The sequence below is a fragment of the Plecotus auritus genome, assembly GCF_963455305.1.
Source record: "Plecotus auritus genome assembly, chromosome: 4".
In the NCBI taxonomy this organism is placed as follows: Eukaryota; Metazoa; Chordata; class Mammalia; order Chiroptera; family Vespertilionidae; genus Plecotus; species Plecotus auritus.
In genome coordinates, this window is record NC_137775.1 from 162,074,676 (window position 1) to 162,101,542 (window position 26,867).

General features: G+C 37.1%; 1 protein-coding gene across 9 annotated transcripts; it reads left to right on the forward strand.

The window, feature by feature from the left end:
• The first annotated feature begins 1,781 nt into the window (after positions 1-1,781).
• GTPBP10 (GTP binding protein 10) lies at positions 1,782-25,819 on the forward strand. Of its 9 annotated transcripts, none has more exons than XM_080663130.1 (11): positions 1,805-1,959; positions 4,675-4,868; positions 8,110-8,201; positions 8,692-8,836; positions 9,794-9,829; positions 12,509-12,582; positions 13,198-13,250; positions 19,470-19,577; positions 20,730-20,807; positions 22,976-23,099; positions 25,319-25,819. In XM_080663130.1, exons 1-11 carry the CDS (start codon positions 1,927-1,929, stop codon positions 25,579-25,581), a joined length of 1,200 nt encoding a protein of 399 aa, XP_080519256.1. In that variant the 5' UTR covers positions 1,805-1,926; the 3' UTR covers positions 25,582-25,819. The 9 variants fall into 9 exon arrangements, with proteins under 9 accessions (XP_080519257.1, XP_080519256.1, XP_080519264.1 ...); XM_080663138.1 differs by lacking the exon at positions 9,794-9,829 and adding an exon at positions 4,583-4,621 and having other exon boundaries at positions 1,859-1,959; positions 4,713-4,868; XM_080663132.1 differs by having other exon boundaries at positions 1,877-2,118.
• The last annotated feature ends 1,048 nt before the right edge of the window (positions 25,820-26,867 follow it).

A 26,867-nucleotide genomic window follows, 5' to 3' on the forward strand; every position in this document is an offset into this window, starting at 1 on the left:
TGAGCCAGATGGATCCTGTTAGGTTATATTAAAAAAGGATAAGATGTTGATAACTAAATAGAGATGGCAATGTATCCAGCTTTTAAAAAAAAACTTTTCAACATTAAGGTGGCAAGAAGATATGAGAACAGAACTTCCAAGAGAGCAACTTCATAAATGTTCCCAACTGGAACATGGATATGATGGCTAGAACTACAGCAGTCATTCTGAGACCATAAGGGGTCTTGAATACAGTGATATGACCAAATTTGTTATTTAAGGAGGGGAAGCCATCTCTGGAGATCAGTATGGATAAAGGATTGCAGTGAAGAAGAGCTTTGGGTTATATTATTTCCTTTGTATATGAAAGCTAGTGAAGCTTGATGACAATTAGGTTATAGAATCAATAAAATAATTAGATTAGAATGAGTCTTATAGAAGCAAAGTCAGCATGATATTCTGTTATATTAGTGATACCAAGAAACCTCTTCTGTTTCCACATACTTCCTACACTGAAGGATCTCCTACAATATAGCTTGAAATTTTTTTAGTAGATATAAAAAGTAAATGCTCTGAGAGAATTAACACACTGACTTAAAAATCATGCCAACTAGTAAAATACAAGTATCAAATCCATGCCTAAGATTCCGTTGTTTTTTTTTGTGGTTTTTTTTTTTGTTTGTTTGTTTTTTCTGTTCATCAGATTTTTTATTCACTTGATTTTTATTTTTATTTTATTTATTTATTTATTTTTCAAATTTTTATTAAGGTATTATATGTGTACATATCTTACCATTGCCTCCCCCCCCCCCCACCCCACTCCCATAAGATTCCGTTTTAATGGGCACTATCAGAAGAAGACAGGGAGGTACTTAGTACCTATAGTAAGAAGTAATTATAAAGATGAGAAGGGGGATGCATAAAAGGGAGGTTATGAATACTAAAAAACACACCTATTATTTCAACGTTTTGTCTTTGAGATGGCTCTGGAAGATGAAATGCAGAGGAAGCATTTTGTTAATAAGTACGAGCTAATCCAATTTAATGATTACTGCTTGCTAACCTATAATGTTCATAACAAAAATTATAGTCCTTGCTAATGTCCTCAGAATAAAGTAGGGGCTGGCTAAGTTTTGATATGAGAGTAAAGAAAGAGGAAACTGAAGATGCCTAAGGAGGACCACAGTAGGGGTTCCCTTGAGGGCCCTGGGAAACGAGTTTTTGGTGTAGAGGGGAAGATCCTGTCACTTCTAGGAAATTAATGAACACCAGAGACGGGTGTGAAATTGATGACAGACTTTCCTTTGCTGTTTCTAACCTAGTTATGGACAAGCTGAACCAAAGCACGATAGACAAAAAGTGGGGACTTAATTGACCGGATAAGAAGACACAAAATCAATTTAGATAATCTACAAAGAAGAGAATCAGGTTTGACAATTTTCATTTTAGTCTGTTGACAAACAGTTTAACATCATACAATATATATCTTTCATAAGGAAATATCTTTAAAAAACATACTTTTTTTTAAATTTTAGGGAGAGGCAGGGAGAGGGATAGAGACAGAAACATCAATGATGAGAAGCATTGTTCTACATCCTGCACGCCCCTCCTGGGGATGAAACCCGCAACCAGGGCCTGTGCTCTGACCAGGAATTGAACCTGACCTCCTGGTTCATGGGCCGAGGCTCAACCACTGAGCCACACGGCCGGGCTGACACGAACAGTTCTGAGGGCTTTCCCATAAACCATCATACCGCCCACCTTTCCGCAGGGAGCACCACCCCGCGCATGCGCCTATCCCTGTGCCAGTGCAGCTGACGGCGCATGCGGCTTTCCCGCCGGAGCCTGCGGAGAAACACAGTCTGCGCCCGACAATGACGTAGAAAGGCTGCGCGGTGATTCAGAGCAGACACGTTCTGCGGGAGCGAGGGCTGGCGGGTCGCAGTGATGGTGCACTGCGGTTGCGCCTTGTTCAGGAAGGTCCGTGACAGGGGCCCCTCCGCCTGATGGCCCAGGGCCGGGCGCTTCTAGCCCCGCCTGGGGGCTCTGGTACTCCTCTTCCAACCCCCTCTTTCTATTTGGGGGTCTCTCTCCTGCTTTTTCCTACCGTGGTCTTCTCTCGGGGTGGCCTGAGAAGGGGTGTGTGTCTACCCGGCTCGGTTAGGACGGTTGTTTGGGGACAGGGTATGAGGTTCTTCTGGGGAATTGTGTGACGTGGATGAAGAGCTGGGGTATATGCCTGCTTTTAGACATGCAATACTGTATACGTGGAGTGTAGGTTTGACTTTTGCTTTTGGCTCAAATCGTGTATTTTCCTTTTAAGAAATAGTATTTGTAGTTCTAGGCCGTTTACATATACATTTTATCTTCAGTGCATTGTTCTTAAGAGCTTTCTAAAGACGACTTTTCATCAGTGCTAGGTACATTCTTATCAGAGAGGAAGGGAGAGAGAGAGAAATGAAAATATGTAATAATAGGCTTGCCTTCTTGCAAGAAATTTAGGTCAGTTTTTGTGTAGTGTCTGTTTTAAAATCAAACTGTAAAAAATGTAAAGTTGCTTCAAATTTAAAAGCCTCTTTGAGAGCCTTACTAGTAATGTTTTTTGAGATTAGCCAGCATTACAGTTTGGGCATTACCTTATTACTAACGATGAGATTGAGGTATTTCTTTTAAGTTTGGGTTCTAAGTCTCTGAATATGTTCAATCTAAAGCAGTAAAAATGCATAAACTACTGCATTTTGTTGTGGATAAGTTATTAACTCGTGTAACCTTACTGCCATGAAAAGTCACTTCCCATCAGTGTCGTTTGCAATTGGAATCTAATTTTTCACTTACAGGTGATGCATTTCTGATCTAGCCTCTCCAGAACCACAGCATAAGTTCACGTCCAGAGAAAAATGCTCTGGTTGGCCCTCAAGTTTATCTTTTATATATTTCTCCCACCCTATTCGCTTACAACACTTTGTTTTATGAATACATTTGCATACTTAAATGAGTCCCTGCTCTTTGATTCTTTGCTATGACCCATGCACCACAATCTCAGGTCTGAACTGCATTGGCATCACCAAGAGAGCTTTTGCTAGATGTCCTGGCTTGACGTAGCCTCCCCTCCCCTCCTCCAGAGTATATCAGAAAGGTCAGCGGAGTATATGTATTTTGCAAAAGGTTTACAGATGTTTTCGGTACTTGCAACTACCCTAGATGACTAAAGATGTAAAGATTATTAATTTAAGAAATTACTCTGTAAGGAATCTTGATAGCCTGAGAGTTAATACATAGGCTCTTTACCTGCAAGAAGGTCTTGATTTAGTCAGGGAAACGGAAGTAAATACTAAATGCTGTATAAGATTTCAGAAAGTGTACTAATACCAACAGAGGTATAATCAAATGACTAAGAGGTGGGCAAAGTTGATAAGTGTTGATTAAAGGAATTAAGAAAGGCATCAGCAAATGGCATTCAGGTGGGTTTACGGTAGAAAAGAATAAATGACAGAAGTAGAGGAGAAGCATGAGCAGAGTGGCATGGAGGTGTGAAAGTATAACTAGTAGTACAGAGCAAAAGAGGAAAAACAGGAGGGGTTGAACGAATGGAAATGAACTGAAGGTAGGTTAAGAGTTTTGAATATAATACTGAGCATTTTATTTTGTTTTTTAATATATTTTTATGGATTTAATATATTTTTATTGAGAGTCATTGATTGGCTGCCTTCTGCACACCCCACACTGGGGATTGAGCCCACAACCCCGGCATGTGCCCTTGATTGGAATCAAACCTGGGACCCTTCAGTCCACAGGCTGACGCTCTATCCACTGAGCAAAACTGCCTAGGGCAGTACTGAGAATTGTAGACTTTACTTCATAAACAGCAAAACATACACAGACACACAAAAACCCTTGAATAGTTTTTGAATAAGGGAGAAACATGCTTAGAGATCCATTTTTGGAAAAATAGCTCAGTCAGCAAGATGCAGGATGGGTTGAAGGAATTACTAGACACTGATAGACCAGTTAGGAGCTAATGTAACTGTTAAGGTACTAGGGCAGTTTGTACCAGGAAGGAAAGAGCTAGCTAGGGCTTTGGGAAAAGAAGCAGGTATAATCAAAGATTCTCACATGTAGACTCTATGAGTAGTAAACTAGTTTCCATTATTTGAAAACATTGGAAGAACAGACTTCACCTAAAGAAAAGTTTGGTTCTGTCATAGTAACATGTATTCGAGATGACTTATCCTTTCAATACCCAGGAACAAGTTACATATTTGAGGGGTCTCTAATATAAGTTAAGTACAGATCTTGTTCTCAGTTGCTCTAGACTATTAAGCTTACATCTTGGTGATGTCCAATAGACATAGAGAATATCTCACCTAGGTAATAGTTACCGGTACAGGCTGAAATCACTCAGGGGAGACAGTCTAGTTTGAAAAGTGGACCAGTGTCAGAGACCTTGAGGATAGGTGGGACAACAGTTGATAATTGGGGGTGGGGGGTGGGGGGAAAATAAAGGTTTTAAGAGTTAAATGGGAACAGGAGGTCAGACAGGAGTTGAACTGAAAAAAGACTTTAAATTTTGCATCCAGGAAGCCCTTTTTTTTATTTTTTTCAGGCATTTTAGTGGCAACAAATAACTAGAAAGTTCTTATTGGTAAGTACATTTGGTGTACAAATGTTCTCTTTCTCTCTCCTTCTCTTTTTAAGTATGGAAAATTCATTGATAACCTAAGACTCTTCACCAGGGGAGGAAGTGGTGGAATGGGTTACCCTCGCTTAGGTGGAGAAGGTGGAAAAGGTGGTGACGTCTGGGTTGTAGCCCACAAAAAAATGACTTTAAAACAACTTAAAGACAAATATCCTCAGAAACGGTTTGTGGCTGGAGAAGGAGCAAACAGTTGGTGAGTATTTATTGAATGACTTTGATTTTATGAAAGTAATCCCTCCCAAAAGGAAAAAAAATTAAAAGATAAAGTTGTAATTAGTGATTTGAAGTAAATTATATCCTGTATTTGTAACTGAGCAAAAATCTTCATTTGTCTCAACTCTAGTAAAGATAAAAGATAGTTATTAAGAAATGTTTTGGAGCATTCAAACTTTTTTTTATCCTTTTCTTCTCCCAATGTCTATTTATATTTGTTTGCACTTCCTCTGTAGAAACAGAAAGTGAATTCCCACTGTTTTCTTCTTTTAGGAAATCTTTCTCAAATCTCAGCCAAGCTACTCCATCCCATCACCACCAGTAGTTCCACCAGCATTTTACAGACCGTGCTGAAAATTTAGAGCCTGTTTCACTGATGTCTCTTACATGTTTTCCCTTTTGCTTCTGTTTCGTTCTTTCTGTGACAGAACCTTTCCTTTATTTTTCATTAGTGTTGTTATTTTTTGTGGAACATACTATGTTGGCCTCAAAATATGAGAAGAATTTTTTTCTTTTGTTATAAAGAAAATGAAGAAAAAAATTCTTAAAGCTTCCATTAAATTGCAGGCTATGATTCCTCAGGCCTATCTTATTCTGTTATTCCATAGGAGGTATTGGTATAACAGCTAGATTTTATGTCTGTTTCTTTTTTTTTTCTTCCCACAGAAGTGTTTTGATATGTTTATTTGTCATAGTTCCAGATGATGAAATGTGTCACTTACTTGGGGGTGGATATAAATAAAGGATAGAGGCTGGGATACTAAACACCCTATAACAGACACTCCCAACAACAAAAACAACCTCAAATTATCCTGCCCAAAATATGCAGCAGTACCCCCTGCTTGTAAATGAATCTTTGGGGAAATCCTTTAAATTTCTTTTGAGCATTTTGTTTTATGAGACCATTTTATAGGACAAATTTTGAGAGCCTTATATTTGTTAGAATTCAGTAATTACAGTTTTGAATACAGAATGTTATTTTAAAGTGTTTAGATCAGTGGTATACTTAAAGATGGTATGCGATGTTTAAATGTTAAGAGAGATTTAAATAGAACATATTTCTTCATTGTGTGTTGAATTTTTAGAACAGAGAGGCTTAAATCTAAAGGATTAATAGGAACCAGCTGGGTGAAGGGGAGAAAAAAGCATTGCAGAAAAGGTAACATGAACAAAGGCCCAGTGATAGAAGACAAGTAGCAGTATAAGACACTAAAAGAAGGCCAGCGTGGCTGGAATGCAGAAAACACAGAATATAGAGGAAGATGAGACTGGAAAGATAGGTACAGGCCAAACTTTAATTCAGACAGTCATTATTTATGAAATATTGCAATATTCTCCAATTTGGTCTCCCGTCTCCAGTCTTAGTCATCTTCAATCCATTCTTTATCCAGTTTTTCCTAGAGTGATTTTTCTAAAACATCATCTTGTTAATGTCACTTGCCTACTTAAAATCCTTCAATGTTCCCTAAGGTAATCTTCAAGCTTTCCAACAGAGCATATCTGTCTCTTCATGATCTGGACTACAGTGTCTTTAGTTCACAACACGCTACCGTACTTGTAGCAGTGTTATGCTAGAAATAACTGTTATTTCTCCAAACAGTTTGTTCCTTCCTAATCCAGTATGTGTGTGTGTTTACACACATATAAATATACATATATACATATATATTTGGTTGGCCAACAGATCCTTTCCTGCCTTGTCTGGCAAAGTCCTATTTCCCTTTCAAGTCTTGGTTTAAACACTACTTCCAAAATATAGATAACTGAGTAAGATTTTAATTTCACATATTTAATAACATGTCTACTAAAAATCAGACTACTTTTGTTCATGAAATCATCTCCCAGTAAACTGGTTTATGCTTGCTCAACTATGAACATTATCCAATACTATTTCAACTATTTAAAAAACTATCCAATGTTATTCTGAAATTTAAGTGTCAGTGTTTTTAATAAGATATTTTAATAGAAAGTTCACCAATGGTAACGAATAAGAATGAAATTAAATCTTGCCTCTACATTCTAAAAATTGCAACACACATCCCAATAATAGAAGTGTTCTATTTAAGTCTTTCTTTACTATATTTCTAATTCATCCATTACTGTCAACCCAATTCATTCATTCAACTAATGTTAATTGAGTATCCAATATGTACCAATCACTGTGCTAGATGCTTAGGATACAATGATGATCTAAACTAATATGTTCTCTCCCCTTCTGCAAGTTACTGTAGTGTAGTGGGAGAGCAGACATTAATCAAACAGCTGAAAAATGAAAAATTATAACTGTGACAAGTCATATGAATGAGAGAGCCTACACATGTGTGTGGGTCTGGGAATTCTGACCTACTCATGGAGTTCAGGAGTAAAAAGGTTTTATAAAAGGTCACCTATAATTTCAGAAATAACCTGTATTAACCTTTTCTTGACTTTTCTTAGACTTTTCTGTGTGTTTACACAAATGTAATCTTGTGTGTGTGTAGATAGTTTGGGGGTACAAAAATGAGAGGACAATATTCTGCAACCTCCTCTTTTCACTTAACTTTTTTTCTGTGCTGTTTTTACTATGGTTGCAGAGTATTATAGTATTGGAAATAATATTTTGTCATTCATCTATTTAGGTAATTATTGATTTTTTTACTGTTATACTCAGTGTAACACACATTCATGTATAATATAGTAGTTTACGTGTTTGTTCAATTATTTTCTTTTAGGATAAATTCTCAGAAGTGAATTTACTAGTTAGAAGTTTGTACCAATTTATTCTCTCATGAGCAGCTAGGTGAACCCCCTATAATTAAAGTACTCTTAGTTGAGGTCAGTTTTTTAAAAGCTTTGTTATTCAATTGATTTTTCTTTTTCTAGTTTATTTGTGTACATTTCAGGTGTACAGTATATTAATTTATTATGATTTGTAATGACTTTTGGTGGTTAGCTTGATAACTTAAATTATTACTTAATATTATTTTTATTGGGATATGATAGTCTAAAATGCAAATAAATAATTAGAGATAATTTTATTTTTCCTTTATATTTGGCCATTTAACATCTACATCAGAAGAGTTGGTTGCCAGTCTTCTTTATAGGCCATTATATTTGCTTGAAGCATAAGCCATTTAATTTTGTGGGTTTTCCTTATTTTATCTTAGATTTATTTATTTATTTATTTATTTATTTATTTATTATTTATTTATTTATTTATTATTTATTTATTTATTTTGTAGTGTTAGTGCACTGAAAGGCTCCAAAGGAAAAGATTGTGAAATTCCTGCACCTGTGGGTATTTCAGTAACTGATGAAAATGGTAAAATTATAGGTAAGTGTACTGTAGATTCTAAAGTTGTGTTTGGGCGTTGTGAGGAATAGCACCTCTTGAGTTTCAGAATTTTTTTTTAAACATTAACTGCTAATTTATGAAAGAACTTTTTAAAGTGTATGTAAAGGCTATTCAAAATTAACTGCTAGATTTCAGATTATTTTAAAGATGTGAGAGTATTTAACTTGTTTTTAGAACATAAACTCATCCCTTTCAACTGCATACAAAAGTATTTTCCAGGATCAAGCTTTTTCTTTTTTCTTTTTTTAAAATTGATTTCAGAGAGGAAAGGAGAAGGGAGAGAGAGATAGAATTGAACCACGACCTCCTAGTTCACAGGTTGATGCTCAACTAGTGAGTCACTCCGGCCAGGCCAGGGTCAAGCTTTTAATAGAAATTTCTGGTATCTATTTCTGAAAGAAAAATGTCATTAATGGATTAGCTTCACTTACTAATTTGGTTCTAAGTGTCTTTATCTCTCTTTTTTAAGGAGAACTCAATAAAGAACAAGACAGAATTTTGGTAGCTGAAGGAGGACTTGGTGGTAAATTCCTTACAAATTTCTTACCATTGAAAGGCCAGAGACGAATAATTCACCTTGATCTAAAACTTATAGCTGATGTAGGTCTAGTGGGGTAAGTATCAGTCATATCTTTATTTTTATACTTCTAGAGAGATAGTTCATGAATAGGAAATAAACATAAATTGTAATTTGGGGCCAGCATTATTTCTCTTTTTTGGAATTTGTTCATTGTTCGTATACTTAGAGAATATGCTATTAAATGTAGTTACTTTCACAATGTCATCATAGAGTTTCATATTGACTATTCATATATCAAAGATCATAACAATTGAGTAGGCTGGTGAAATGTTAGAAAATGAATAAAGAAAAAGATCAATCAAAAGCAGTAGTATAAGAAAGCAAAACAATGTAACCAGATATTAAGGAATAAAATGAGAAATGAACAACCCACACTTTTAAAAGTATATAAAAAGAAGGGAAATGATTAAGATATTCTTTTTTTAAAATATATTTTTATTGATTTCAGAGATGAAGGGAGGGGGAAAGAGATAGAAACATCAATGATGAGAGTGCATCATTGATTGGCTGCCTCCTGCACGCCCCTTGCTGGGGATTGAACCTGCAACCCGAGCATATGCTCTTGACTGGAATTGAACCCGGGACCCTCCAGTCCGAAGGCAGACGCTCTATCCACTGAGCCAAACCTTAACAAAGGTATTGATGTATCATTAATCACATGGCTCAAGGCCCAAGGCTGGTACAGACAGTCTCAACCATCAGACTTACGCACTATTGAGCACCAAGTTGGATCTTGCAATGACTGTTTTCCTATCCTTTATGCTCTGCTTAGGATTTTCCCACTCTCAGTACTGTAGACAACCTTACAATGTTATCCTCTTCCACCAGCCTCCTGTGTTTTCATCAAACAATGCTGTTTAGCTTTGGGTTTGGAGTGCTTGAACTCAGCCAACTGGAGAGCTAGATTGCAAGATAAAGAGTAGATAAAGGAAGGGAAAACTTTATCTTTGCATTTCTTCTCTCTCTCTTCCTTTCCCTGGCCCCATTACAGCATTACACAGTGGTCGATAGAAGGCCTAAGCAAAAGGTAAGAGAAACTGCTGCCAAGTTTAGTACCAAACTGCCATTCCATTCCTTGCCTTCCCATAGGTTCTTTCTAAGCTCTTTTCAGCTTCCTCTCCAGCCATCTCACTGCTTCTTTACCAGACTCTTCACTGTGAGTCTCTCCTCTTCCCATGCCTATCAAGGTCTTACCAGCAGTGACTTTGAGTTCAAAGAGGTTACTGCTGAAGTTGTAACAGGGAAAGATGTGATCCTGGCATTCAATCTTGCCATTCACATGTAATTTTCCCCCCAATAAAACATAGTTTGAGGTTTATGAGTCATAGGCTCTGTAATACTATATATTTTTCAAACATTACCAGTTTAATAAGGTTTTATGGATACGGCTGAGAATCCAGCCATTCACTTTCTCATTTAGTAGAAAAATGAGTTTCAAGTTCCATGAAGACACCTTTACAGACTAAGAAAAGCCCAGCAGGGCTGAGTAGTAAAAGTTGGGTGGCCTGGGGGACTCAAGGGAGACTATTTGTATTAGAATCTCCAGTCCTCATGAGGCTAACTAGCTATTCTTGGGTACGTTATACTGTCTCTCTAAGTTTTTGTTCACTCCTCTTTAATAGTGAATGGGGAGTTCTCATCTGAAGATGTTGGTAAGATATTGCATTTGCAGTACAACACATGCTTTGGATTTATGAATGCTCTGTGAATGCTCCACCTTATAAGAGGCCACTGTAGTGAAATGCTAAGCTTTTCAGAAGTGGGCTTGGAATTACAGTAAATAATTAGCACATCATAATTCTTAAGCACAATGCTTAACATTTTTCTAGTGCTTTTAAGTTAGGTAGCTATTCTTAAAAAGTTACTACTGTGAATACCAGCATAAGCAGAAATCCTTTTAGCTAGTCTCAGCAGTGAAGTGAACCTTTGAAGAAAGGTATATAACATATACTTGTACTGCTATTGTCAAAGCTGACCTTTACATAGGTTGGATTTCAGCCTCTAAAATTTTCATTCCATACTTTTTAAGAAAAATCTCAACTGTCTGTTCTTTAACCATTACCATCCTTTTTCTTCTCGTATTTTGATCTTTTGGAAATACAGTAGATGCTTACATCTTTACTATTATGAAAATAGGATATTGGAAAAAATAAGCAAGTCCAACTAGATGATCACGGATAAAAGGTTGCAATTTACTTTTCAAATAGTTACAAGAGACTGGGTTTAACAGGATATAAGAAGATACTGTATTTCCAAGGGAAGCAAGTCATTAAGAAATCTCACATAATTTGATTCTAAATTTATTATAGAAATATTTTTAATGAAAAAATTGTTAAAAGAGATCTATTAAGAGCTTATAAATTTTTATAGAATTCAAAATTAATATTTGCAAAATATTACACTGTTATTCCAAATGAAAGTTTGGCAGAGTTTTGAAAGAAGAGCTTTCTGCCCTGTCCAGCTTGGCTCAGTGGATAGAGTGTCGGCCTGCGGACTGGAGGTTCCCAGGTTCGATTCCGGCCAAGGGCACATGCCTGGGTTACGAGCTCCATCCCCAGTAGGGGACGTGCAGGAGGCAACTAATCAATGATTCTCTCTCATCATTGATGTTTCTATCTCTCTCTCCTCCCTTCCTCTCTGAAATCAATAAAGAAATACATTTTTTTTTTTTTTAAAAAAAAGAAGAGCTTTCTCAAATTTGAATGACAACTCGGTGAAGGTAGGGATCACATTTGTCTCATTGATTGCTATTTTTCTGGTGCCTATGATATTGCTTGATACAAGTCAATGTTCAATAAATATTTGTTGGATAATTTTTTTATTCAGATATAATTGACATATAATGTATCAGTTTCAGGTGTACAACATAGTGATTCAATATTTGTGTATTACAACATGATCACTGTAAGTCTAGTTAACATCTATCAGCACACCTAGTTATGAATTTTTTTTCTATGATGAGAAAGTTTAACATTTACTCTTATCAACTTTTAACTATATAATATAGTATCATTATGTAGTAGTATTTACTATAGTCATCATACTGTGTATTATACGGCCCATGACTTATTTATGTTATAACTAGAAATTTGTATCTTTTGACCCCCTTCACCCATTTTGCCTAACCCTACATCCCCACCTTCAGCAACCACTACTATGTTCTATCTATGAATTTGATTTTTTGTTTATTTAGATTCTATGTATAAATGAGATCATATAGTATTTGTTGTTCATGGTCTGTGTTATTTCACTTAGTACAATGCCCCAAGGTCCATCTGTGTTGTCAAAAATGGCAGTATTTCCTCCTTTTTACAGTTGAATAATACTCTTTAAAAAAAAGGGTTTTTTAGACCCACTAAACAATATAAATAGTATTTTATCAGCGATTGCTAGAGATTGTAGATTACAGGTATTTTTATTAGTTTTTTTTTTTGTTGTCCTATGCTTTGCTAGTTTTATTTACATAATTTGAATTATTTATTCACAATACTAAAACATTTTCAGTGTCCAGCATGAATTTATCTTTACCTATTTCATAAGTATATTTTGTTCCTTAAGTTTTTCAAGATTATTTTAAAGTTAATACTCTTCTTTTAATCCCAGAAACATTCAAGAAATTTGCTTTTTAAATGTTAAGAATTCAGAGATAAACAATATTAATAGTATGATATTTGTTGAAATGTATAAATTCATTTTCTCATTTCAGATTCCCAAATGCTGGAAAATCCTCTTTGCTAAGTAAAATTTCTCATGCAAAACCTGCAGTTGCAGATTATGCATGTAAGTATAATTTGTTTTGTATTTTAATGTGTATTGGTGAATTTTTAAAAACTAATCTTTCTCGTAGTATGAATAAAATGACAACTCATGAGGGTAGCCTTATGAGTTTGAAATCTCTTGGCAGGATATATACATTTCCCATTAATCGTTGAAACTTCTGCTGCCCTCAGCAGTTTCTAGTACTTGTTACTTACTTTGTTGCATTTACTTTTCTGTTGCATAATTATTTATTTGGTTTAGTTATGATTTTATGAGGCTAGTGCAGGATTGGTGAGGCTTGATGATAACTGAATGCGAAAGGACTAGATCAGACATAGTGATAGAAGTCTAAATTCTGGCCCACCCACCATGCTTCTTCAAGTGCAACAGAGGAACTTTGAGGCCCACTAATTAGATTGGACTGTGCATATTATAAACATCTGTGTTTGTTCTTGTCCAAGTTTATTGTACATAGCAAAGATAATTGTACCTTCTGTATCAACAAATGAGAACATAATCTGAATTAACTTGTTCATAGAAAAGAAATATTTTTTATTTTATACATTATGCTACGACAGTTTTGAGAGTATCACCCTTCATTTTAGGCTTTATTTATTATTGCTTTTTTTCTTTTAGTTACAACATTACAGCCTGAACTTGGAAAGATCATGTATAAAGATTTCAAACAGGTGGGTATTTTTAAAGTAAGATGCTTGTAAAAAAAATTAAAATAAAGTAACAGACTTGGTTGGAAGTGAAAGTACTTGCTTTTGGTACTTGGACTTTATATTTGACTGTTTCTGTGGTGTTCGGGGGAGAGGGACAGTAGCAAGATTTTGTTTTTAATAAGTGAGACTGTGATCAAGTCAATAATGAGTACTATCAGTAAACTATTGTATAAGAATGTAGCTTTTTTTTTTTTTTTTAATGGATTTTATTGATTTTTTATAGAAAGGAAGGGAGAGGGATAGAGAGTTAGAAACATCCTCCTGCACACTCCCTACTGGGGATGTGCCCGCAACCAAGGTACATGCTCTTGACCGGGATTGAACCTGGGACCCTTCAGTCCGCAGGCCGACGCTCTATCCACTGAGCCAGTGGTCGGCAAGAACGTAGCTTTTTTTTTTTTTTAAATATATTTTATTGATATTTTACAGAGAGGAAGGGAGAGGGATAGAGAGCTAGAAACATCGATGAGAGAGAAACATCGATCAGCTGCCTCCTGCACACCTCCCACTGGGGATGTGCCCACAACCAAGGTACATGCCCTTGACCGGAATCGAACCCGGGACCCTTCAGTCCGCAGGCTGACGCCCTATCCACTGAGCCAAACCGGTTTCGGCAAGAAGGTAGCTTTTTAAAATAGGTATTATTTTTTATATTTTTAAAAAATTTACTGGGGTGACATTGGTTAATAGTTATATAGGTTTCAAGTGTACAATTCTATGCTACATCTGTATATTACATCACGTGCCCACCACCTAAACTTGACTCATCTTCCTGTGCCGCGCCAGCACAGCCAAGGGTTCGGCGAGCCTGAGGGAGGGCCGGCGAAGGATGAAGAAAAGACAGACAAAGAGAATAAGCTGGGTCTAGGTGGATCTTCTGTGCATGACTGAGACCACAGAACAGATCCAGACTGCAAGCTGATGCTTTATTTTATAGTCAGAGGCAAACAAGGTAATTTACAATGTTCTTGTAAGTTTCACTTGTTTTGGCAGCACTTGCTGCACCTCCCACAGACAATTAGCTACCCAGGAAAGATCTAGGGAGCAGTCACAAGATCAAGCTTAATTATGCTAAGAGGGCTGTGCCCTCTAAGCAGGGACTTGTTTGCGGCTTTGCCAGCAGGTCAGTCCGAGGCTTAACCCTATAACCGCTCCCTACATCTCGCCCTCCTTTTAATTTGAAGCTACTAATAATGGAAGTAAAACTTAAACATCAAGAACAAAGTTCTGACTATTAAAATATTAACAAAACAATGCCAATGCAAAACCCAATAACAAAACAATGCCAATGTAAAACCAGACATGGTTATTAATAAAAAATGCCAATGCAACACTACAATAATAGAGAAATCAAACTATAGTAACATTTTTCTACTAAATTAAAGTTTCTTTTGCTGATTTACTCAAGAGTCCTTGGACTTGGCTGCGCAAGAGTTTGCAGAAGACTGGCAGCTAACCAATGCTAGCATGGCCAGAAACATGATTGAGGGAGTAGCTTCCACTTCTTGCTTTTCTGCCATCTGCTGGGCCTCAGTTGTTAACTTCTTCAGCTGACCCTATGTTGGCACCTCGGTCTTTTGTATAGCCTTCGTCTTCTTCCTTTTCCGCTTTGCTGTCATCGGGGCAACTCTCAGTCTTTTGAATGATGGGACAAGGAGCTTCTCTGGGTCCATTGTGGTGACGTACGTAACGCTCTGGCACCCAAATTGGCTGCGCTGCTCCTTCTGGAAAGATACAAACACAACCTCTTCCCCACATCATCACTGGATCTGGTCCAAACCATTGTCCAGTTTGTGCATCCTTCCATCGGGCTAACCCCGCGGAGGCTATTGTACAGGAGGCCCGATGTCTTTAGCCTGCTGTATGACCCTCTGCATCGCAATTCAAAAAATTTAAAGTATAAAGAACATGACTGAGTTTGTTTTGAGGTGACACATAACATCCATCTCCCCTTTTCTGTTTTAGTAATTGCATTTTAAGAGTACGATTTGCTCTTTCCACTATTGCTTGACCTTGAGGGTTGTAAGGGATACCAGTTTTATGACAAATTTGATATTGCTGACAAAAATGTTGAAAAGCAGAACTAGTGTATGCGGGTCCATTGTCTGTCTTTAGCTCTAAGGGAGGACCTAGTACCGCAAAGGCAGCTAGGCAATGATTAATTACATGCTTGGCACTCTCTCCCGTTTGGGGAGTCGCAAAGATAAAGCGGGAGCAGGTATCTACATTAACATGTACCCATTTATGCTTACCAAATTCCGGTATGTGGGTGACATCCATTTGCCAAATTTGATTAGGTTTAAGACCCCTAGGATTAACCCCCAACGATTGTACAGGGCAATGAATTACACACTGAGAGCACTGCTTAACAATTTGACGAGCTTGCTCCCAAGAAACACGGAATTGTTTGTGTAAGGCAGCAGCATTTTGATGATGCAAAGCATGGGAGGACTGGGCAAGAGAAAATGGGGTAGCCTCTTGCATTACAGCAAGGAGGCAATCAATAGCATCATTGCCTATAGCTAATGGACCAGGGAGACCTGACTGAGATCGCATATGACCAATAAAGCAGGGAAATTGTCGTTCTCTAATGACTTTTTGAAGGTTGAAAAATAAATGAAAGAGTCTCTCTTAATTAGTGTGCCCTATAGTAGCCGTTTCAATTAGTTTGGCCATACTTACCACATAGGCACTATCACTATATAGGTTAATGGGCTCCATAGCAAAATCTGTCAAGGCATAGATAAGAGCTTGTATTTCTACCCGTTGTGCTGAAATACAAGGGGTTTGAAGGACCTTGGCACCTCTGCTGCAGTAGTATCCAGCTTTTCCAGAACTGGATCCATCTGTAAAAATGGTTAATGCCTGAGGTATAGGTTGTGACTTCACTATCTTTGGGAAGGTAAAGGTAGTAACTGAGAGAAATTGTAAAACCTTATTTGCTGGATAATGGTTACCAACCTGTCCGGAGAAATTAGCAAGTGCAACTTGCCAATTTGTTGATCGTTGCCAGAGCCAGTCTTGCTGTATAGCTGTAAATGGCACTACAATAAGGTCAGGGTCTTGGCCCACTAATTGGCCTGTTCGAAGGTGGGCTCGAGCTATTAGCTGGGAAACCGAATCATGGAAAGGAGTTAATACCTTAGTTGGAGAATGAGCCAAATATAGCCATTCAGCAACTCCATGAGCTTGCCAAATGACCCCAGTGGGTGTATGTGTCAGGGAAAATTAAAACCTGTAAGGAAGGGAGTAATCAATTCTAGTAAGTTGTGCTCAACTTAAGGCATCCTCAACTTTATGTAAGGCTGTCTTGGCTTCCTCTGTCAAGCAGCATGGGGATGAAGGAGATGAATCTCCCCTTAGTATATGAAATAAAGGGCTTAAGTCAGCAGTGGTTAATTTTAAAGCAGGTCAAACCCAGTTAATATCTCCTAATAATTTTTGTAAGTCATTTAATGTAAGTAAAGTGTCAGTCAGAATTTGAATTTTCTGAGGTTTTATTGTTTTTCCCTCAATAATGCTGCCAAGATAAGAAAAAGGAAATGTCCTTTGAACTTTTTTGGGTGCTATGCATAATCCAGCACAATGCAGGGAATCCTTCAAATCTATATAGATATTATTTAGATGCATTTCATTTTTATGAGCTAAGAGAATGTCATCCATATAATGAATAATATAAGCCTCGGGATATTTTTTCCTTATACGATGTATGGCTGCAGCCACAAAATCCTGACATAAGGTAGGACTATTGGCCATGCCCTGAGGCAATACTTTAGCATATCTCTACCCCCATCATCCCAAACCGACCAGCACTGTTCCCTTGCTTCCTCTAATCCTCGCTCATATTTGGGAGGAAGCACATCGTCCGGAGGGCTCTCTCCCACAGGAGCTGTAGCCCCAGGACTGGAGGAGGCAGCGGAGGCTCCAGTGGTGGAGTCGGAAGCCTTTGGCAACCTTCCCCCATCTGTCTTGATTCCCCTGCCACATTCCTCCACTCCCCTTCTGGAGTGGGCTCTAGGCAGTCCCGAATCAGGGACCACAGACTGAAAGTAGAGGCAGGCATTTCCTCTGGACCTTCAGCTATATAATGATCGCGAAGTTGTTTTCCTACCTTCTCCCATGCCTCTATATTTACCTTTTCTTCCTCAGGAAACCATGGGTTTTACTCACAATATCCAAAAAATTGAAAAGCTGTTCATACCTCACAGAACAGCCCCTTGCTTGGAGCATAGCCTTAAGCATGGATATGCATACATTCTTTCCCTGCGATCCTGAATTTCCCGTGTTTTATACACCTAGCTAGTACTACACCCCTACCTTACTTACTGCGTGCACACGCCTTGGGGCCTCCTTTCACCTGACAATTGCAGTTCCCTCACACTCAGGTCCGCAGTGAGTGCCACTTGGGCCAAACTCAGCCCTGCGTTGGGCGCCACTTGTGCCGCGCCAGCACAGCCAAGGGTTCAGAGAGCCTGAGGGAGGGCCAGCGAAGGATAAGGAAAAGACAGACAAAGAGAATAAGCTGGGTCTAGGTACCCTTTACTGGAATCGAACCCCGAACCCTTCAGTCCACAGGCCAATGCTTTATCCACTGAGCCAAACCAGCTAGGGCAACACAAAGGAATCTTAAATGCATATTACTAAGTGGAAGAAGCCAGTCTGAAAGGTTGCATACTGTATGACCCCAGTTATATGAGATTCTGGAAAAAGGCAAAAAAACTATGGAAATAAGAAGAAAAAAAAATCAGTGGTGGCCAAGAATTAAGGGGAATGGAAGGAAGGGATGAATAAGCAGAGCACAGTGCATGTTTAGGGCAGTAAAACTATTCTGTATGATACTATAATGGTGGATATGTGTCTTACATTTGTCAAAACTCATAGAATGTGCAAAACCAAGAGTGAATCCTAATGGACTTTTGGTGATGATGTATCAATGTTTCATATAATCCATTGACATATTTCAAAAGAAATAAGATTTATACTGATTTAACAGTGGTACAACAGTAAAAAATTAATAAAATTTTAACAATTATATTAAATACTAAGCAATTATAAACACAAGGTAATATGAATATAGCAAACAATAGAGAAAAAGAGAGCATTGTTTGTAATTTTTAAGGGAAATTATTAGAGAACCTTCAAACAAAATTTCAGGACATGAGACCTTTGTAGTGTACACTGCTTTGTCACATACTCTGAAATCTTTATTACAGGAGCAGTGTGTGTAGAGCAGTGTTTCCCATACCTTATTGCTATTCAGAATGATTTGGGTAGCTTAAGAATAACAATGATAAATGAAGCCTGCACCCCAGAGATTTGAAACCAGATTTCTTAGGTGAGGGGCCTGGGCATCTGTAATTTATAAAACTGATTATGATGTGCAGTTAGTTTTGAAAACCACAGATGTAGGATAATGGCTAATAATGCTTATTATCTCCAAAGGAAAATAGGGATGCTATATCCTTTACTTTTTAAGGATGGTCAATAGTCCTCCTGATAGATTATGAATAGGAAAGGAACATTAACTACATGTAGAATTTAAAACTTAAAACTGCAGAGCTGTGCTAAGTAAATGCCAGCTGAATTAATATCTTTGAGCACTTTTAAGAATTTAGAAAGTTGAAATTCAATGGAAATTTCACATTAAACAATGTAATTTATGGAATTCTTTTTTTTAAAATATATTTTATTGATATTTTACAGAGAGAGGAAGGGAGAGGGATAGAGAGCTAGAAACATCGATGAGAGAGAAACATCGATCAGCTGCCTCCTGCACACCTCCCACTGGGGATGTGCCCGCAACCAAGGTACATGCCCTTGACCGGAATCGAACCCGGGACCCTTCAGTCCGCAGGCCGACGCTCTATCCACTGAGCCAAACCGGTTTCGGCAATTTATGGAATTCTTACTAGAATTTTTGTGATTAATAACTGTTAAATTAATCCCTAAAGTTCCAGATTGTTAGATTAATAATTAAAAATGGGATTCTAATTTCTGATAAGAAAGGATTTGATTCTTAATACATTTTGTTGTAAAGGTATTTTGGCTTTATAAAGATGCAGTGGTAATCACAAGTCAGGACCTGTTGATACTCGAAATACCATGAAAATTTTTTATGTAATTCTACTTACGGTTTTCATGTATTTTTCTTTTTTATCAAACCATTTAATTTTATATTAGATATTGGTAGCTGATCTTCCTGGCTTAATAGAAGGAGCACATGTGAACAAAGGAATGGGCCACAAATTCCTCAAGCATGTAGAAAGAACCAAACAGCTGCTTTTTGTTGTAAGTCATATGTATATCAATGCAATATTTAACTGAATATGAAAATCAGTGAATGTAGTTTTCCTAGAAATTATAATAAAGTAGTAGCATATGTGATTCCACTAGGTCTGTTTAAATGGGGGTCAAATACCATAATCTTTGTTTATAATATGGGGGTGGAAATGGCATTATTTACTATATCAGATATAAGTTTGGCCATACTTGTCAAGGTTTAATTCCTTAAGATTTTCACCATAGTACTGTATTATATAGTGTCTTTTTCCTATTTTATTGGTGGTGTTAGGTTATACATAGCTGACCCTTGAACAACATGGATTTGACCTGTGCAAGTCCACTTATATGCAGATTTTTTTCTATAAATACCTGTACTGTTTTTGATCCATAGTCTTGGGAATCCACCAATGTGGAGGGCTGACTGCATGCACTGATCTATGCCATTTTATATGCGGGACTTGAGCATCCACAGGTTTTGGTATCCGTGTATGGAACTAATCCCCCGAGGGTACCCAGGGACTGTAGTCAAGTTTTGGGGGAGGCAAAAATTACACACTTTTGACTGTGCAGGGTGGAGTAGGTGTTGGTGTCCCAAAACCCCAAGGTGTTCAAGGGTCAGCTATTTGTGACACTGTCCATATTAATGTAAATTGTCTTATCCTAGTTTTTCATTGTATTAATGGTTGTGATTTTATCAGAATAATTATAGTTATCTTGATACTTCAGTTTCTCTTATTTTGTTTGTTTTTTTGTTTGTTTTTTTTGTTGTTAATCCTCACCTGAGGATATTTTTTTCATTGACTTTTTTTAGAGAGAGAGGAAGGGATGGGGAAGGAAAGAGAGAGAGAGAGAGAGAAAACATTGATGTGACAGAGACATATTGATTGGTTACCTTCCACAGGCACCCCATCCAGGGCTGGGATCGAACTTGCAGCCCAGGTACTTTGACCAGGACTCAAACCGGAGATCCTTTGGTGTGCAGGCCGGCGCTCTAACCACGGAGCTGTGCTGGCCAGGGCTCTCTTATTTTGAATTACTAAATTACCAATATAATATAGATTGAGAAATTTTTTTAGCTTGAGAGAATAAAACATTTCAAAACAGAAATATGTAGCTAATCTTATATTAAAGGCTCTTTCTTTCCCTATTTTATTTTAGGTTGATGTTTCTGGATTTCAACTTTCTTCTCGAACTCCATACAGAACTGCCTTTGAAACTGTATTACTGCTTACAAAAGTAGGTTTTCTGTTGCTCTTTTACTGCCTTTTGCATCTGTCTAATATATAGGTACATAAGACTGTATGAAATGACAATAATTTTAATAAAATATATTCCACCTTTACTGTTTGAAGCTTTGATGATAAAGAATTATCTAATTTTGCTGTCTCCAGTTCTTCAGTATTAACCTGCTCCTCAAACTATTGCAACCGATAAAACCTTCTTTATTGCATACTTCTCAAACCTTATCTTGCTTGAACTTTTATTCTTACTTCTTAGACTATTTCTCAGTCTACTTTTTATGCTCTTTCCTGTTTATTTTTAAAAAATATATTTTTATTGATTTCAGAGAGGAAAGGAGAGGGAGAGGGAGAGGGAGATAGAAACATCAATAATGAGAGAGAATCATAGATTGGCTGCCTCCTGCACACCCCACATGGGATCAAGCCTACAATCCAGGCATATCTACTGAGCTGTGACCTCCTGGTTCATAGGTCGACGCTCAACCACTAAGCCACCCTGGCTGGGCCTGTTTATTCTTTAATTAGCATTCATTTAAGAAAATATACTGATGACTGTTAAATCTGTATCTGATCCCCAGATCTTTTGGTTAAGCTTTAGACCAGCTGCCTCTTGGACATCTTTGATTTCATATCCCATTAACTTCTCAAACTTAATATGTATAAAACTGACCCTTTTTTTTTCCCTTTTAACTTTCCCGCCTCCTCCAGAACTTTACTGAGTATGTAAGCAGGAAACCTGGATGGTGGCCTTAATTCTATCTTTCTCACCACCTGTATCAAGCCCTGTTAGTTTTTTATCTTAAATTATGCTGAAGTCATCTGCTTTTTTTCATCCATACTGTTTTAATCATCAACCCCTCTCATTAGAATGTTGTAAGTCCCTCCTATCTGGTCTCTTTGCTTTCAGTCTCATTTCCCTGTAATCCATTTTTTATGAGGCAGCTTGAGTGAGCTTTGTACAAGAACCAATCTGATGTTTGTTCTCTGCTTAAAATACTTCAATGGTGCCCCATTGCTATTAGGTTAAAATCTAACCTGACTGAGGCGTATGAGGTCTGGTAAGGTTGGACACCTTACTTAGCAGTCTATTTTTCTCTGCCTGCCCCTCTTCCATTCTATATCCAGCCCTATGATTTCTCTCTAACACTGTGATGTTTCTTATCTCCAGGATTTTGAATATTCTGTTTCCTTTGCCACTTTTTGCCTATTATGAATAAAAGTGCTGTAAACATTTGTGTACAGGTTTTTGTATGGACATGCCTTCTTTTGCGTATATGCTTAGGAGTGGAATTGCTAGATAAACGTTAACTCTGTTTAACATTTTGAGGAACTGCTAAACTTTTCTAGAGTGGCTGCACCATTGCACCTTTTTACAATTCTACTTGCAATGTATGAGGTTTCCATTTTTTCCACATTAATATCTACGCTTAGATATTAATTGTTATTGTCTATTTATTTTAGCCACGCTAGTAGGAATGAAGTGGTATTTCATTATGGTTTTGATTTACATTTCTCTAGTGATTGATGATGTTGATCGTCTTTTCATGTGCTTATTAGCCATCTGTTGTCTTTGGGGAAATGCCTATTCATATTCTTTGTGCATTTTTTAATTGGGTTGTCTTTTTATTCTCGAGTTGTAGGAGTCCATTATATTTTTGATACAAGTCCCTTATCAGATACACGCTTTGCAAATGTTTTCTCCTGTTCTACCAGTTGCCTTTTCACTTCCTTTATGGTATGTTTTGAAATACAGAATTTTAAATTTTAATTCATTTGTCTATTTTTCCTTTTCCTTATGCTTCTTGGTGTCATAGCTAAAAAACTATTGCCTAATTCCTGGTCATGAAGATTTTCTTCTATTCAATTCTAAATTTCATCTGTATGCTTAGTAGAATTCCAGATATTTGTATTTGGCTCAAGACACAAATCACAGCTGTCTCTAGGATGTTATGTAAGCCAAAATATATTGACACATGACCTAACTATTAAACATTTCCTGAGTTTACTTTGTTAATTAATTTTGTGGTGGTTTGGATTTATTGCATTTCAGAGATATGACTGGGCTCTAGATTACCTAGGCCTACAAGGTAAAGAAAGATATTAATAAGTAGTTAACCTACATAGATATTTTAACAAAATTATTTGGTCTTTTTTTATTTAAAGGAGTTGGAGTTGTACGATGAGGAACTTCAAGCAAAACCTGCACTCCTGGCAGTAAATAAAATGGACTTGCCAGATGCCCAAAATAAATTCCATGAACTGATGAACCAACTCCAGAATCCTAAAGGTAAAACTGATTCATTCATTTAATGACAGTGTAATGAATACCTGATTTGTGCTAAGTGATATAATCAGTGGAAAAGAAAACTGACAGTTACTACTCTTAAAAAAAGTATGTTTGATGACAGAACCCATAGCATATGAAACATTTACATAACATTATAATGTAATACCAAGTTTCATAATGTGTGATGTTCTGAATGAAAGGAGACAAAGAAGTAAAAGATCATTTGAGCTGAAGAGGTTAGGCTTCATGAAGAAGTAAAACTTAAACTGGGTCCTTACTAAGTTATTTGGATCAGAAGAGGAAAAAGTCAGCATCTTCCTATAAATCTTTCACCTTAACGTATTTCACAGGTTCTAGAACTCTATTCTCCTAGTACACCATAAATTTAAAACACCTAATAGTTCTAAAGATGTACTTTATGTGTCTTTGCAATGTCAGCTCTGTGGGTCTTTGAAGGAGAACTTTAGTACATGCCTGTGTACAGAAAAATAGATGCTATTACTCCAAAAGGATTTATTTGTTTGAAATTTCTTTCTAAATGACCACTTTGTATAAAGGAACTTGAATGGTTTCTCCAGTCTAGCTGGTGTGCTTAGTGGTTGAGTGTCAACCTATGAACCAGGAAATCGTGGTTGGATTCCAGGTCAGGTCACATGCCTGGGTTGTGTACTTGATCCCCAGTAGGGGGCATGCAGGAGGCAGCTGATCAATGATTCTTTCTCATCATTGATTCTTCTGTTTTTCTCTCCCTTGCCTTCTTCATTCTGAAATCAATAAAAACAATTTAAAAAATAAATAAAAATATAAAGGGACTCTCCACTCTTGAATATTGAACTTTGCAGAACTCTTTACCCTACAGTGATGATGCTTTCGTTTTACTGCATCTAGAAGAGAACTCCTTCACAGACGAGGAAATGTAGGGAGGATAGCAAGTGGCTAACATGTTTTTAAATAGTACTAATTTCTCTGTTTTTATCCCTGGGATAAAAATTGGGGAAAATAAATTATTATTAGGAATAGCAGACAACACCAGAAGGTTCTTTTTCTGCTCAAAAATATTTCCCTGGTGCAACTTACATATTGAAGCTGTCCTTGAGTTACTTTTGGGATATAAATATTTCCTGGAATTAGTAAATAGTCTTTATTCTTTAATGTCATTTGCTTTATGAGATCATTAGATCTGTTTGCTAGATGGTCTTGTAGAAGGCATTTTCAGAGGAGGTACCAGAAGAGATGGTAACTCAAGAGTTTGTGGCTGTTTTGGACCATCAAAAACAAATTTCTGAGTTTTACTCTCTGGACTTCTTGAGGGCAAATGAATCTCAGAAACCAAGCTCCCTGTTGGCTTGTCCATTCTCTTTCAGTCCAGCCTAGCAGTTCGTGTCAGTATTGACCCATCCCATTGTATGCCACCCCTCTTCCCATTGCCTTGGTGGCCTGGGAGAGGAAAAAGTAATAGAACATCTCTCAGCCACTGTGGAGTGATAGAGTAGACTCATCTGAAATGCTCTCCTCTTGAATTACCCCCACACCTTTCTCAATTTTAATATGGCTCCTCATACCAGTGCCCAAACTTAAGGGCAGTTAAAGGCCATCCATGTACGGAGGCAAGCTAGAGTATCCCAAATCATAAATGATGTTATTTTTTTAAAAATATATTTAATTGATATTTTACAGAGAGGAAGGGAGAGGGATAGAGAGCTAGAAACATCGATGAGAGAGAAACATCGATCAGCTGCCTCCTGCATACCCCCCACTGGGGATGTGCCCGCAACCAAGGTACATGCCCTTGACCGGAATCAAACCCGGGACCCTTCAGTCCGCAGGCCGACGCTCTATCCACTGAACCAAACCGGTTTCGGCAAATGATGTTATTTTTATAGAAAGATTCTTTCAGAGAATCTATGTAGCCTCACTTTAGCAAACACCCTCCTCCCCCAAAGCGACTTTCTTCTGTAAGTAAATCATCTTCTGTGATTCTTTTATTTATACTTAATTTGGTTTAAAATATCTTAATCCAACAAATATCTACCATATGTCAAGAACCTTACCATTGTCACTAGTAAAAACCAAGGTTTCTGAGACCATATCAGAAAGAGAAGGAAAAAGGAATTAAAAATGCTGTTTTAGGTTTCTTGGTTCACAAATCAAACCTTTAACATAGTTCTTACTTCAAAGACAATGAAAACCAGCATAGTTTTGTGTGTTTTTTGTTTCAGATTTTCTGCATTTGTTTCAAAATAAGATGATTCCAGAGAGGACAAGGGAGTTCGAACATATCATCCCCATCTCTGCAATTACGGGAGAAGGAATTGACGAATTAAAGAACTGTATAAGGAAATCCCTGGATGAACATGCAGACCAGGAAAATGATGCATTTCATAAGAAACAGTTGCTTAATTTACAGATTTCTAATACAGTATCTCATAGTGAGCCACTATCAAGGAATGCTGTTACTAGTTCCAAAATGGATACAATTTAAATCCATTAAAAATGAACATGAAATTGTGTTCATTTGAAAACTTTTCCACAGAGTATTATGTATTCCACAGTTATTACTAACCTTCTGATATATACACCATCATTTGAGAACCATCTTTTTAAGTTGTTTATATATATAAATGTATCAATAGCTTAAAAAAGTGAAAGCTGAAAATGACAGTTTATAATTTTATAGCCAATCTACCTATAATAAAATCCTCTGATGTTTCTGTACTTAATGATGTCTCTAGTGAGATCATTTTTTAAAAATATATGAAAGGATTTCTCAAATATTATTAAAGTGAGCAACTAGATATTGTTTGTTTTGAGTCTGTCATGTACCTGGTTCAGTTATGAAGAGTTCTCATTTTAAGAAAATCTAAAAACCCTAAATTTGAACATAATGTTCAGTGATAACAAAGATCACTGATATTATTTACAGCAGCAAATAGATTTCAGCTTTTGGAAAATTTTCCTTTTTATTTACTTTAAACTTATTTATTTTATTGATTTCAGAGAGAGGGAGAATCATAGATTGGCTGACTCCTGCACACCCTCCACTGGGGATCAAACTTGCAAACTGGGCATGTGCCCTGACTAGGAATTGAACTGGTGACCTCTTGGTTCCTGGGTCAGTTCTCAACCACTGAGCCATGCACTGGGCTTAAATTTATTTTTATTGTGGAGAGTATTACAGATGTCTCCCATTTCATACCTCCACCCAGCTTCTGTCCCACCCCAGGCCTTCACTGCACTATTGGCTGTGTCCAGGGGCTGTGCATATATGCATATAAGTTCTTCCCACTGCCCCTAGCCCCCTTCCCTCGTCAATCCGTTTCATGCTTACATGTCTCTGGACTTATTTTGTTCATCAGTTTATTTTACTCATTAGATTCCATATATAAATGAGATCATGTGCTATTTGTCTTTCTTTCACTTGTTTACTTCACTTACCATAATAATTTCCAGGTCCATCCATGCTGTCTCAAAGGGTAAGAGATTATTTTTTTACAGCTGCATAATATTCCACTGTGTAAATGTACTGTAGCTTTTTTATCCACTCATCTATAGCACTTTGGCTATTTCCAGATCTTGGCTATTGTAAATAATGCTGCTATGAATATAGGTGTGCACATATTCTTTCTGATGGGTGTTTCATAATTTTTAGGATATATTCCCAGGAGTGGGATTGCTGGGTCAAATGGCAGTTCCATATTTAATTTTTTTAGGAAATTCCATACTGTTTTCCACAGCGGCTGTACCAGTCTGCATTACCACCAGGGGTGT

Bases quoted from the DNA above. Each gene is read 5' to 3' on its own strand.
- GTPBP10 (XM_080663130.1), top strand. From the start codon at position 1,927: ATGGTGCACTGCGGTTGCGCCTTGTTCAGGAAG. The intron at 9,830-12,508 runs GTAAGAGAAACT...TTCTCATTTCAG, and splicing joins ATAGAAGGCCTAAGCAAAAG to ATTCCCAAATGCTGGAAAAT. The intron at 19,578-20,729 runs GTAAGTCATATG...ATTTTATTTTAG, and splicing joins CCAAACAGCTGCTTTTTGTT to GTTGATGTTTCTGGATTTCA.